General features: G+C 37.6%; 1 protein-coding gene across 3 annotated transcripts in view; it reads left to right on the top strand.

Annotated features, from left to right (window-relative positions):
- MTMR8 (myotubularin related protein 8) overlaps positions 1-15,499 on the top strand; it is a 138,219-nt gene that overhangs the window by 35,807 nt on the left and 86,913 nt on the right. For all 3 annotated transcript variants that reach the window (XM_012460871.2, XM_012460870.2, XM_064367725.1), the window contains exons 3-7: positions 3,981-4,143; positions 5,393-5,550; positions 10,018-10,146; positions 11,259-11,393; positions 14,959-15,091. In XM_012460871.2, coding sequence (XP_012316294.1) covers positions 3,981-4,143; positions 5,393-5,550; positions 10,018-10,146; positions 11,259-11,393; positions 14,959-15,091 — 718 coding nt within the window. The remainder of the gene's footprint in view (positions 1-3,980; positions 4,144-5,392; positions 5,551-10,017; positions 10,147-11,258; positions 11,394-14,958; positions 15,092-15,499) is intronic.

Below are 15,499 nucleotides of genomic sequence, written 5' to 3'. Positions count from 1 at the left end.
TGGCCTGAATTGTGTGACTCCTCTTTTCTTCAAGTTATTGGCTGCGGTCATTGTAGTCATTTTATTCTACATGGATATATTCCCGAGGTTTGGCTAAATTATTTTTAAGTAGAATAGTTTCTGCTCATTTCCTGAAATAAGTTTGTAAGCATCTTGAAGTAATTTAAAGCCTTGCTACCCATAAAATGTAGTTCAAGAACCAGTAGCATCTGTAGCATATGGGAACTTGATAAAAATGCAGAATCTCAAGCCAAAGATTTTGAATTTCTAAAAAGGGCTTAGGTGATGCTGATGCTAAGGCCTCATGGACTTTACCTTGGGCAGCAGTAATTTAGACCATCTCTCTGTCCTAAGACAGGATTTTACCTGAGTATGTATATTTGTGTGCTCAGACACACACATTTGTATGTGTTTCTTTTTACACCTTTAAGGAATGTTTTGTAATTACTTCAGCACCCCAACATTACTTTATGCCTTCCCCATCCTAAAGATCATAATTTAATCTTAATTATTAGTTAGATTTATGCTTAGACCTCTTCATTTATAAGAAGTACAACATGTTTTTTATATATAGCATAGCTTAGTGATTAAAGCTTTAGAGCCAGTCTGCTCAGGTTGAAATTCCAGTTTCAATATTTACTGCTTTTGTAACCTTGGGCAAGTTGTTTAACTTTTCTGTATCCCGCTGCCTTCATCTGTAAAATAGAGATAAAATAATACCTTGAATTATTTTTAAAAAGTCAAGATAGAAGAATTACAAAGTGAATGTTTGTAAGTGCTTGCAACAATGCCTGGAACATGGTAAATACTATCATGTAAGTATAAAATAAATTGAATTGAGTATGCATATGAAAGAAGTATCTTAATACTTCCTTTTAAAAATGAACTTTCCCCATAGGAGATTGTATCTTGCTCCCTTTGTTGTGATGATAAGAATGCCAAAAGAGGAATGAGAACTGGGCTAGAATAAGCTCTGATACTAACTGTCTATGTAACCTTAGGCAATAGATTCTTCCTCTCTGGGCTTGTTTTTTCATTTGTAAAGTGAGTTGGTTAGATTATATAATTAGTAAGGAATCTTGGAATTCTGACAGTTTAGGAACCAATTCTTTAGTACTGTTCCATTAGCCTGTCTCCTATCTACCTACATTTATAGACAGTACACGTCTCCAGATTTGTTCCTTTTGGGTAGTATTTCAAACTCAGTGGACTGTATCTAGAAGGGAGAACTTACACTTATTTCTGTGTGTCAAAGGAGGCTTATTTACCCAATTAGGGAAGTTCTTCCTAGCCTTAGACTGCCCTACCTCCCTCCTATCCTTCCCTGTTTTACCACAATTGTTTGCCTGGGCCCTGATTTCGATTATCAGTATCATACTACCCAAACACACATCTCTCATGTTGAATGGAAGATCTTTGATTTTCTTGAGATTGAATAGATTAATTCCGTAAATTTTGTGCTACCTCCAGAACTGCTATGGCAGGACTTCAGTTTGACAAAACAATTAAGATGGAAATTAATCACGCCTGTAATCCCAGCACTTTGGGAGGCTAAGAAAGTAGGATTGCTTGACACCAGGAGTTTGAGACCAGCTTGGACAACAAAGCGATACCTAGTCTCTATAAAAAAAATGTTAAAAATTAGCCAGGCATGGTAACACACAACTGTAGTCCTAGCTTAGGAGGCTGAGGCAGGAGGATCTCCTTTTAGCCTAGGAGGTTGAGGCTACAGTGAGTCATGATCAGGCCACTGCACTCTAGCCCAGGCAACAGAATGAGACACTACCTTAAAAAAGCAACAAAAGCCAAAATAGACAAATGAGATCTAATTAAACTTAAGAGTTTCTGCACAGCAAAAGAAACAATCATTAGAGTGAATGGCCAACCAACAGAATGGGAAAAAATTTTTGCAATCTACCCATCTGATAAAGGGCTAATATCCAGACTCTACAAAGAACTAAAGCAGATTTACAAGAAAAAAGCAAACAAACCCATTCAAAAGTGGGCAAAGGATATGAACAGACACTTTTCAAAAGAAGACATTTATGAGGCCAACAAACGTATGAAAAAATACTTATCATCACTGGTCATTAGAGAAATGCAAATCAAAACCACATTGAGATACCATCTCATGCCAGTTAGAATGGTGATCATTAAAAAGTCTGGAGACAACAGATGCTGGAGAGGATGTGGACAAATAGGAACACTTTTTACACTGTTGATGGGAGTGTAAATTAGTTCAATCATTGTGGAAGACAGTGTGGTGATTCTCCAAGGATCTAGAACTAGAACTACCATTTGACCCAGCAATCCCATTACTGGGTATATACCTAAAGGATTATAAATTATTCTATTATAAAGACACATGCACACGTATGTTCATTGTGGCACTGTTTGCAATAGCAAAGACTTGGAACCAACCCAAATGCCCATCAATGATAGACTGGACAGAGAAAATGTGACACATATACAACATGGAATACTATGCAGCCATAAAAAAGGATGAGTTCATGTCTTTTGTAGGGACATAGATGAATCTGGAAACTATCATTCTCAGCAAACTGACACAGAACAGAAATCCAAACACTGCATGTTCTCTCACTCATAGGCAGATGTTGAACAATGAGAACACATGGGCACAAGGATGGAAACATCATACACTGGGGTATGTTGGGGGGTGGCGCACTGAGGGGCATAGCGGGTTGTGGAGAGGTTGAGGAGGGATAACGCTGGGAGAAATGCCTGATGTAGGTGATAGGAGATGGAGACAGCAAACAACCATGGTATGTATGTACCTATGCAACAATCCTGTAAGATCTGCACATGTACCCCAGAACTTAAAGTACAATAAAAAAAAAGAAAGAAAATTTATCCTAGGAATATGTGAATTATCTCCACACTTGCACCATTCTTAGATGGTAGATACCATTGAAAGATTTCATTGAAGAGATGACTTTTCCAAATAAATTAGAGACTAGGGCATTGGGGTAGTGGGAGAGCAGAAAAGGTACTGTTGATTGGAAGACCATTCCAGGCACAGAACAGGGAGTCTAGAGAATGGAAGGAGCACATCCAGGATCTATAGTTGCAGAAACATCAGACAGGGATAGGAGGAGAACATCAGAAAATAAAATGCAAAACCATGATTCTATGGCTTTTTGAATCAATTAAGAGAGAATTGTATTATTTGGACACATTTTCTTTTATCAGTTCCCTTTCCATGCATTTCTTTTTTTGCTGGCATCAGCATGAACAGGAGTAATCATCCTACATTCTTTGCTTTACTGTCACTAGAGTTTAAAACGTAGAGGAATAGTTCCTCCATAACATTTCTAGTTAAATCCTTATTCCAGAACTAGAGTTTTTAGAATTCCCAGAGAAGAATCCTGGACTTATGGTTAGACTGCTGTGGTTCAGATTCTGTTTGTGCCACTTCTTGGCTATATGATACCTAATGAGGAATTCACTTCTCAGAGCTTTGCTTTTTTCATTCCTGAAACATGATGATTATACATCAAATCGCTCTTCTTAAATAGCTAGTGGTCATGGACTACCTTGTTTATAATAAAGCAGAATACCAGCTATTAATAATTATCTTAATTAGTAATTTGGTATAAGCAAAGAAATTCCTACTTTCCTCTGTAACAATTATTCTGTGATTGTAAACTCCATCACAGCATGCCAGAAGTCATCTGTTCTGAACTGATCCACCAAAATTGTCCCACAAACTTGTTAATCTTGTATCCTTAAGGAGAGAGAAGTTTTCTGACACTGCAGTCTGCTTCTCATTGCTTTACCACTATTATGCTCTATTTCTGTTTGAGAGAACCCCAGTTGTATCTTACAAACTATGATTGTAGGCTATAGATATAGCCTACAAATCTGGTCATAGTGTAATCATTACTGAGAGTCAGGAATACTGATAGTGATAGAGATATTGCACATCTGTATGTTTACACTGGTTCTTTTATGTTTTTCAGATTGCACTCCATCACATTGCCACTGTGGAGAAGTTACCCATCACTAGCCTGGGCTGTCCCCTAATACTCCGCTGCAAGAACTTCCGGGTGGCCCATTTTGTCTTAGACTCTGACCTTGTGTGCCATGAGGTTTATATTTCACTACTCAAGCTTTCTCAGCCAGGTAGTTATGATAGTATTTTTATCTAAAACCATTTTAACATTTTTCTAAAATGGCTTAATGGAAAGATCAGGGCTATGGAGTTAGAGCAGGGTTTGGATCTGGGCTTTACCACTTACTAGCTCCATGATATTTGGGAAAGTTATAGAACTTCTGAACTCATTTTCTTTACCTGTAAAAGTAAGGAGAGTAAAAGCTCTCCAAGGGGGTTGATTTGAGCCTTGAATACCTTCATGTATTAGTATACAGTAGATTTTAATAGATATTTTCTTCTCTTTCCCTCCTTCCTTTTAAGTATCAACTTGGGAATTTTTCCTCAGTTCAGGAAGAAAGACTGCTTTGCAACAAAATTTGTTTCCTGTTGTCCTGCAGACTGTTTGACCCACAATTTCCACCCCTACTTTCAATTCCAACTAGAAGACTAAGGCAGTTCATCAGAGTCCTCATTAATGTAGGACTTAATGCTTCCTCCAGTCTCACCCTTTAATTCCCCAGCTCACAACCTTAGGCTATTAACCATCAGCTTCCTCTGATTTTAGTCTTTGATTTTAATCAGGCTCTTACATTTTCTCTCTCATTTTTCCCCCTTTGTCCCAGAATAATTCCTCAGTATTTGCTGATTTTTATTGACAAAATTACCTGCTGGATGGCCCAGCATTTTATAAGTATCTGATAGGCTTCATTCATCTCTGGAGAAGTTGTTGCCACATAAACCGGTTAAATGAGTTATTTGATTGCATGCTGTATCTTGTGAAGGGTCGGAGGAAGGAGGACTGACAGAGAAAAGAGAGGAAGTGGCCATTTGTAAGTCAGAAGTTGCTGTTGGCCTGACAAGTAGAATACAAAAACATTGTTAAAGTTGTGCAACATGTTACAATAAGCAGTACTATTGGGACATGGGGACCCAGTTAAAAACTTTTGGTAAGGACTCCTTCCCTAACATATGAAACCCTGAAGCCTCAGTTCAGTCAATTATCCAGCATTCTTTGTTATAGGAAGCCAGGCAGAAAGATCCCACTTTGTGTTGATGCCACAAAAAATTAAAACTTTTTTTTAAAAGAAGAACCCAAACAATACTCCAGTTTTTAATTCCTTACATAAAGGCAAACTTGCACACACCACAGTCCTTTTCTGGGACTGTCTGACAAAACATTCCCTTTGGGAAAAGAAAATCTAGCCTTTATTTGCATTGTTTCATGATCTTTAGATTTTATTCATCATTTTGTTCCCCACGCCTCTCTCTCTTTTCCAGCATTACCTGAAGATCTTTATGCTTTTTCTTACAATCCCAAATTCTCGAAAGAGATGAGGGAAAGTGGATGGAGACTGATTGACCCAATATCAGACTTTGGGCGTATGGGAATACCCAACAGATACTGGACTATAACAGATGCCAACAGAAACTATGAGGTAATTTTGTCCTTGTTGTTTTCCTTTTGGTGCATTTAATTAAAATGGCAGAATATCAGAAAACAAGATTTTGAAAAAAGAGAAATCACTCATAATCTCTTTCTCCTTTTCATTCACCATTCAGCCATTCAACAAACATTTATTGAGTACCTACTGTGCAGTAGGCACTGAAGCATAGGGTTCTATGGGAGCATAGGTACAGGACATGAAAATCAGTCTAGGAAGCCAGAAACAGCCTGATGCTTTGGAGAATAGCCTTGTGAAGACTAATTTACTTTTAGCATTTTTAAAATTTTTAATTATTATGAATACATAATAGTTGTACATATTTATAGGGTACATGTGATATTTTTATACAAGCATACAATATGTAATGGTCAGATCAGGGTAATTGAGGTATTCATCACCACAAGCATTTATCATTTATGTTAGGAGCATTCCAATTCCATTTTCAGTTATTTTATTATCTCTAGTCGTCCTGTTGTGCTAATGAATACTTGATCTTATTCCATCTATCTAACTGTATTTTTGTACCCGTTGAGGATCTTCTCTTTACCCCCCAACTCCACTACCCTTACCAACCTTTGGTAACCATCATTCTGCTGTCTCCATGAGTTTTTTTTTTTTTTTTTTTTAGCTCCTACAACATGTGAATGAGATTATGTAATATTTGTCTTTCTATGCTTTGCTTATTTCACTTAATATAATGTCCTCCATTTCCATCCATGTTGTTTCAAATGACAGGATTACATTTTTTTATGGATGAATAATATTCCATTGTGCATATAGACCACATTTTCCTTTTCTTTCCTTTCTGTTTTTTTGAGACAAGGTCTTGCTTTGTTGCCCAGGGTAGAGTGTAGTGGCATGATCACAACTCACTATAGCCTCAATCTCCTGGGCTCAAGTGGTCTTCCCATCTCAGCCTCTCATGTAGATGGGAGCATAAGCACCCACCACCATGCCTGGTGAATTTGTTTCTTTTTTTTATAGAGATGGCGGTCTTGAACTCCCAGGCTCAAGCAATCCTCCCTCCTTGGCCTCTCAAAGTGCTGGGATTATAGGAATGAACCACTACTCCCGGTCAATAGTGACTGTACTAATTTACATTCCTACCAATTGTGTATGAAAATTCCCTTTTCTCCACAACCTCACTAGTATCCATTATTGCCTTTTTGATAAAAGCCATTTAACAGGTGAGATGATATCTCATTGTAGTTTTGGTTTGCATCTCTCTGAAGATTATTGATGTTGAGCATTTTTTCATATACTTGTTGGTCTTCTTTTGAGAACTGTCTATTTAGATCTTTTATCTATATTTAATTGAATTATTTGTTTTTATTCTATTGAGTTGCTTGGGCTTCTTATATTTTCTGGTTGTTAATCCGTTGTCAGATGGGTGATCTGCAGATATTTTCTCCTATTCTGTAGGTTGTCTTTTCACATTGTTGGTTGTTTCCTGTGCCATGGAGAGTTTTAGCTCAGTGTTATCCCATTTGTCCATTTTTTCTTTGGTTGATTGCATGTGCTTTTGAGGTCTTACTTGAGAAGTCTTTGCCCAGACCAACATCCTGAAGTGTTTCTCCATTGTTTCTTTTGCATATGGACGTCCAGTTTTCCCAGAACCATTTACTGAAGAGAGTCCTTCCCCCAAATATTTGTTCTTGGTGCCTTTGTTGAAAATGACTGAACTGTAAATGTATGGATTATTTTTGAGTTTCTCTCCTAATTTATACAGGAGGAGAGGGAAAGAGGTCAGGAAGTGAGGCCTTATCATGAAGACAGTTGAGAGCCACAAGAGTATTTACACTTGGAAGTAACATATGTATATTTGTGTTTTAGAAAGATAACTGTTATTAGTGTTGAGAATTTGTTTGCTGGAGCTAAGAATGCAGGAGAATGATATGTGAAGTTATGAGAACCTGAACTAATGTAATGGCTGCAAATGGAGAGAAGGAGATGGTTTTAAAATATATTTAGGTGGTAGAGTTGAAAGCAGCTGGTGACAGATCAAATGTGCCTAGAAAAGTAGAGGAGTTTACTATGCATCCCAGCTTTCCTGGTTTCTAGCATTGAGGACCAATGAGTAGTAATGATGTTGACAAAGATAAGGACCACAAGAAGAGGGACATATGGTATCTTCAATTTTACACTTGACTTCAAAGTGATTAAACAGGTAACAAGAATTTGATTTCAAGCATTTGGGTCTGGATCTCAAGAAAGAGCTTTGGGCCAAATGTGGACCTCTAAGAATGTGTTAGAGGTCCCAAAGACTGTTCCACAGGTTTTGTGATTTACTAGGAAAATTCATAGGACTCAGCGTATAGTCATACTTATGATTATGATTTATTATAGTGAAAGGATATAAAGCAAAATCTGCAAAGGGAAAAGGTTCAGGGGACAAAGTCGAGAAAACCAGGAACAAGCTTCCAGAGTCCTCTCTTAGTAGGACACACTGAATTCCTCCAGCAACAAATTGTGACAACACTTATGAAATGTGGTCTACCAGGAAGCTCATTAGAGACAAAGTGCTCAGGGCTTCTATTGGGGCCTGCCCACATAGGCACATTCTGCCTAGTATATGCCAGAATTCCAGATCCCCAGAAGGAAAGCAGGTATGCAGGATAAGCCACATTGTTTGCACAAACAGTTTAAGCACAATGCAAGTAGGCCATTCTAAGGGTAGTGTGATGGTTAATATTGTCAACTTGATTGGACTGAAGTATTGTTTCTGGGTGTGTCTGTGAGGATATTACTAGAGGGGAGATTACCATTTGAGTCAGTGGACTGGGAGAGGCAGACCCACCCTTAATCTGGATGGCACCATCTCCTTGGCTGCCAGCGCAGCTAGAAAAAGCAGGCAGAAGAAAGTAGAATGAGCAGACTTGCTGAATCTTCCGATCTTCATCTTTCTCCTGTGCTAAATGCTTCCTGCCCTTGAACATCAGACTTCAAGTACTTCGGCTTTTGGATTCTTGGACTTAACACTAGTTAGTGGTTTGCCAGGGGCTCTTGGGCCTTGGGCCACAAACTGAAGGCTTCACTCTCAGCTTCCCTACTTTTGAGGTTTTGGGACTCCAACTGATCCACTACTGGCTTTCTTGCTCCTCAACTTGCAGACCGCCTATCGTGGGACTTTACCTTGTGATAATGTGAGTCAATTCTCCTTAATAAACTCCCTTTCATATATACATATATCCTAGTAGTCCTGCCCCTCTAGAGAACCCTGACTAATACAGGTAGCCATCAGGCTGCTATGATAATTTTTCTGCAGAGAGAGTCATTGGTGTTTAAGTGATATTCCTGAATTGTTGATCTTTATTTCCAGCTTTTTTACTATTGTAGTAAGACTGTGATTGCAGTGACTTTCTGGTAACAGCTTTGAATGTCTTCTAGATATGGGACTTGATCTGTGACTTCGCAGTGTCATCTGTGAGGTGGCTTGTTAGGGTCATGTTAGAGAGGAATGAGTAGAGATTGGGGGTAATATCTGTCCACCTCAAATGTGTGTCTGAGTCTCCCAAATAAGGTCTAAAATATTCTTGGTCTTTTTGATGTATATAACCTTCTGAGCTCAATTGGGGGCTCCATTTATTTTTTCTTGTATGGCTGTCTTCTCCAAAGTTTAAGTCCAGGTAAAGGGGATGGGCAGAAAACATTTTCTATGTTTTTGCATTCTGGGGACTTTGACTTTAATGAGTTACACAGAGCATTCTTGATCTGATCTACCTTTAACTTTTTTTTTTTTTTGCCTGTTCAGTTTATATTTGTTTCATCTCTTGTTAAATGTTTGGGGGTGTTCTTTACTTAGGGGAGTGATTAGAATTAATTTTGCAATGTCACGTCTGTGGCGTTATAATATTTTATCATTGTCTCTTTGGAAGTATGTATTTTGGTAATTACTAAAATCTGATAAACTTGAGAAAATACGTCAATCTTTTCGTAGCGTTAAGTTACACCTAAAATGTCAACACCACTCGCAGACTAGTATTTTAAGGGCCCTCCAGATATGAATACTAGGAACCTAATATGCAGTTTATGATAGAGTATATCATATTTCCTCCTCCTCCACCTGTCTGCCTCATATTTGAGTCTGTTCATATTAATTTACTTGTTTACAGTCTATATTGTTTGTTCCAATAGGCACATGTAGGAATTTCAAGATGGGGTTGTATGTGTGTTTCTGGCTATGATTTTAGTTATTCTAATTCTAAAAGTACATACATTTTGTTCTTGTATGTCTCAATCCCTTCCTTTCTAGAAAATAATAGCATACTTGGAAAAACTTTTATAACAAGGATATTTTCATTTCTATTTCTGAGGAATAGATGATTAAATATCAGCTAGCTAACACTTTAGTGATTGCTAATTCCAGCCTATTGCTAGCAAGTGAAAAATGTATATATGTATAAAATGTAAAATATATCTATAAGGTAAATATATATATATCGTGTTATTTTCTTTTAGATATGTAGCACCTACCCTCGTGAAATAGTGGTTCCTAAATCTGTTACCTTGGGAACGGTGGTTGGAAGTTCAAAATTCAGAAGTAAAGAACGTGTCCCTGTGCTCTCCTACCTCTGCAAAGAGAACAGTGTAAGTTAAGCAAATTTCTCTAAGGAAATTAAACTTGGCTCTGAAAGACCTGTTTTAAGTCTCATGCTGCCACTTAGTGGCTGTGTGACCTCAAGTTATTTAACTTCTCTGGACTTTTGTACTTCTGAAGGTTTTTGAGAGGATCTCAGGAGGGAATAATATACGTGTACCTTGTAAATTGCAAAATGTTATGCAGATGTTAAGTGGTATTTTAGTGTGTTCATTTGTTTTTCTTTTTTTTTCTTTTCTGTGGGTTCCAGCTTGGTGGGAAGCTGTGAAATGAAAGGAAATTAGTTGTATGGCAGGAGTTTTCTGTGACTGTGGCTGGCCTCCCAGTAGAATACAGATATCCTTGATACTTTCTTACTGCTTTTCATATAATTTCAGGTAGTAGTAAGAAAGCACTTGACATAAGTAAGGGGATTGTGTTACCTATTGTAATCACTCTGAGATCTGGGGTTAGACAAGTTGTCAGGTGGGCAGCAATTCAAATGCTAAAGAGTATAGTAATGCAATTGGGTGTCATGCTATTGAAATGAGTAGACCCCTTAAAAACCACATCAAAGTGTATTAACTAATCATTACCAGACATGCGTGTTAAAGAGTCACCTTGTTTTTGTGTTAAAATGGCTTCAGACAAACCAGACTTCTGATTTGGCATTAACTCCTGAAACTAGTGAACCTGTTCTCTTAAGGCACTATAGAGCTTTGCTGTATCTTGAATTCTGCTGCCTCTGCAAGCTTATGGTTTATGTGGACAATATTACTGGGACTGTAAAAAGTGAAGCAGTTTCAGAAAAATAACTAGCCCATTATGTATTGAGCATAGAATTTCATTAAGGAAATATTCAAAATGTGATTTTTTTTTTTTTTTTTTTGTAGTCTGATTTGCCAAGATTGGGTTGGAAATTAGAGCCACATGCCCGGGGTAGGCAGGAGGTTAAGCCCAATGTCAGTGGAGAATGGCTTTAGAGCCCCATTTCTGTTTGCTTTGGACACTATCTTAAGTTGGCTCATCCTCTCCCTCAACTCATGCAACCTGGCCAGGGTGAAGGAAGATTTTTGACCTTTTGTGAATATAATCACTCAACTGACACACCTTTTCCTTACAGGCTGCCATTTGCCGCTGTAGCCAGCCTCTCTCTGGATTTTACACTCGCTGTGTAGATGATGAGCTCTTGTTGGAGGCCATTAGCCAAACAAACCCAGGGAGCCAGTTTATGTATGTTGTAGACACAAGACCAAAGGTATCTATCTCTCAGTGACTTTGATATTTCTACCTCTTGCAGTCTTCCTCCTCATATATTGAGACATGCAGTGTTATTGGGAAAGGTAGGTTTGTGTATGTGTGTTTATTACATCAGATAATGTAAAATTATTTGAGGAAGCCATTTGGAGCTCCTTTTATAAGGTTGTCACTGTCAAGTGAGGTTGTGAGAGGGTATTTCAAACAACCTGGCTTTGCCACCTCAGGGTGACATCCTGCATAGAAGGCTCATTAACATCCATCATCTTGTTTATTTATTTTTTTTTTACCAAGTCTGTTCCTTAACCAGAATTTAAAGTATTCCCATTCTGTGGTCTAAAACTTACTACTGCCAACATGTTTTTTTTTTTTTTCTTTAAATGTGTTAGGCCACAGTGAGTTTATAATACTTTGGTTCTCCCAAAGCAGCAGGATTCACAAATTTTACTGCCGTACTATTAACAAAAAATCTTTAGCTCATGTGGCAATAATTCTGTTTTAGCATGTAGCACTGTTAGCTGATAATTTTTTTTTTCCAGTTTAGTACAGTACAGTTTAAATCCTGGTCCCAGAGAACAAAAAAGACCAAGTTCTTAAATTTGCTGTGGATTTTAGCAGTGGACATGGATAGACCTAGTGAAATCCTTTGATCTTTCCAAGAGTCTAATACTGCATGATTTGTTGCAGTGTGTTTTCTCAGGCTTTGTCTCTTTCAAATGTGAACGTTGCTGAACAGAGTGTCGTCATATTAACCTAACTATCAGCTTAAACTCCTCTCTGCATTAATTCCTTAACCTTCAACATTTTGTCCAGCTTTATAAGGGCTATAGAAGAATTCACTGTGTCCCACAAAGGAAGTAAAGGTTACATTCCATATTCTTAAATGTTGTCCTTTTTACCAACAGCTGCAGAAAGAAATAATTTTGCTTATAATTTGGTATGTAAAGTGTGGCTGACTAAAAGGTTTCATTGCTGATTCTAGTGATTACTAAACTGGTGATTTTCATCTAAGCCTAAGCCAGATGGTTGTGACTTCAGAGTTGAGCAATTGGATATACATGAAATCAGTTCCCTTAGACAGCTTTCTGCCCCATCTTTGTGATCCCTCAGTGACCGTTCTCTGGAGCTACCTAGGACTGACTGGGCTCAGAAGAGAAAATAATTAATCTTTCTGCTCAGGTACCACCCTTCAGTTTTTCAGAAGCTTGCTTTTTTGCTTCAACCATAACTGCCTCTGACATTCTGCGACTGGAAAGAGTTTAATTGAGTCTGTATCTTTAAAGAGTAAATAATCTTAAAATAGTAAAGAGAAATACACCAAAATTTTGAAAAAACAGGAGTTGGTACCTTTTGTTCAAATCCAACACCAAAAAGCCCCTTTTAACAGGTTTCATTTTCCTCTCTCCAATTTGAGCAAATTAAGACAGGCCTAGAAATATCTGTCAGTCCCCCTCTTCTGGATGGCTAGATATGTACTTTTAGTAGGAACTATATTATACTGGTAAAATTTTGTTCTAGGAGTCAGTCAAACCTGTGGTCAAATGCTGCTTTCAGCCCTTATCCATATCATCTTGGGCAAATTGGTTCAACTCTCTGAGCCTCTTTTCTTAACAGGGATAATAATAGTACCCACTTTGAGGGACCGTAATGAGGATTGAGATAATGTATGTAAAGGATTTAGCACAGTGTCACGCATATACTAGGAGCTCAATAAATAATATATCTCTTTGCCACCTGAACATCAAATAGGTAGCTCTTATCTGCATTAGTTGGCCTACCCAGACCTGGGTAGTGACTACTGTAATTATTATTATTATTATTATTATCTTATATCTTATTTCAGTATTCCCATTCTGTGGTCTAAAAACTTACTACTGCCAACATGTTTTTTTTTTTTCTGTAAATGTGTTAGGCCACAGTAAGTTTATAATACTTTGGTTCTCCCAAAGCAGCCGGGTTTACAAATTTTACTGCTCTACTATTAACAAAAAATCTTTAGCTCACGTGGCAGTAATTCTTTTTTAGCATCTAGCACTGTTAGCTGATTTTTTTTCCAGTTTAGTACGGTGCAGTTTAAATCTTGGTCCCAGAGAATAAAAAATACCTTTCAGCCCTTATCTATATCATCTAGGGCAAATTGGTTCATCTCTCTGAGCCTGTTTTTTTTTTTTTTTTTTTTTGCTGAAGGATAACTCATAGCAAACTTCCTTGCTACTAGGTGGCTGTTACTTATGCTTCCACAGGTGTTCCTTTGACTTTTATCATTAATTTAGTGAAAGCTCAGTGATACTATCAATGTGATAAAAGATCAAAATTACCATCACATTTCCCCCTTTAACAAATGTCTTGTATTGTAAATGTAGCATGTTTAGCACATTGATGTTTTTCCTTCTGCGTCTTCTAACTTGAATATTTTGCGCTTTGAGGTTTTTGTATTCTTTTGATACAAAAATTATACCCCGTCCGCATACATGTGCTTCCTGCCTTCTGAAATGCACAATATTGGGAGATGAGAAAATAGGCCCAGATAACAGAAAATCACTTAATTAGTAAGATGGTCATTATCATAGACATTATCATAGTCATTATCATTGGCTGCCTTCTAGTTATTATATTAATATCTCCACAAGTCTCATTTACTCCCTACTCCACCCAGCATTCTTCATATGACCTAGAGATTCTCTGATTCCCACAAACTGAACATAGTATTAGAACAACTGGTGGTGTCTCCATTTCAATTTTGTCAGTGAGTAAATGTCATTTATCTCATGCAGGCACATTTTAGACATTTTTCTAGAATAGCTATTTAAAACTAATTGGGCTATATGTGGTGGCTAATGGCTATAATCCCAGCACTTTGTGAGGCCAAGGCAAGAGGATTGCATGAGTCCAGGAGTTCAAGGCCAGCCTGGGGAACAGCAAGACTTCATCTTTACAAAAGAAAGTTTTTTTTGTTTGTTTGTTTGTTTTAAATTAGATGTGGTGATGCATGCCTGTAGTCTTAGCTGTACAGGAGGCTGAGGCAGAAGGATTGCTTGAGCCCAGGAGTTCGAGGCTGCAGTTAACTCTGTGATTGTGCTGCTGCACTCCAGCCTTAATGACAGAGTGAGACTCTGTCTCTTAAATAAATGAAATTAATTGGTCCTAAAGTCCTTAGGCGTCTTTCTAGAGCTTCTCAGTTGTAAATATTTTTGAACTTTTGCATGTTTCTCAGTATAAAACCCTTTCAGCTGAGAAAACATTTGTGGTAGGCAGCCCAAAATTATTATTTCAGTTTTTCAGATCAGATATACTCATAGCTGCCATGTCCTTTATCTCTTAAGAAAGGTTTTCATAATGAAAGAAAACTCTGTATCTCCTTATTTTTCCCCTATATGAGTCTGTTACTAAAGGTACTTGATGTAAAAACTAGTGAAATTTCTCCATTCCAGAATGTATCTTGTCTGATTTAACTTCTTTTTAATTGGGTAGGATTTTAAACTGTTCAGAATGAGGCATTGAAATTGATGAACTCCATTCTTTCATCATCTGGCCTCTCTACTCTATTATGTCTTCCACTATTGCAGTTGAATGCCATGGCCAACCGAGCAGCTGGGAAAGGGTATGAAAATGAAGACAACTATGCCAACATTCGCTTCAGATTCATGGGCATTGAGAACATCCATGTGATGCGGAGCAGTCTGCAGAAACTTCTGGAAGGTACAGAGATTTCACCTTGGCTAGGCAAGAGGCCATAGCTTTGCATTATGATGTAAGCAGAAAGCATGCCTGATTTGGGGTGAAATATAAAAGCAAGCAGGTGAGCAGAGTCAATAAATGGTTAAGTGTTTAGCTATAGTACGAATCTAGCTTACATAGTACTGAATTATAGCAGTGTTGGTCTGGAAAAGGCACTAAGATGTTCAGTTTTGTAATTCGATAAAGTTCATCTGGATCTAGTTGGTATGAAAATTATTTCTCTCTATGGAATTACAGAGGTTGATTTTCAGGGATAGGCAAACCAACATAAGTATTTTATAAATTGGGATTCATTTTATCATCCTCAAGGTAAGAAATTACGTTATTTAATTTGCTATCAGGATTTAGTCTGATTTTATCACTGTGCTG

This window comes from Aotus nancymaae, unplaced genomic scaffold (assembly GCF_030222135.1).
Source record: "Aotus nancymaae isolate 86718 unplaced genomic scaffold, 86718_ANA_hifiasm-v0.15.2.pri h1tg000073l, whole genome shotgun sequence".
Classification (NCBI taxonomy): Eukaryota; Metazoa; Chordata; class Mammalia; order Primates; family Aotidae; genus Aotus; species Aotus nancymaae.
The sequence above is the reverse complement of the archived record's forward strand: the minus strand, read 5'-3'. Positions and strand labels throughout refer to the sequence as shown.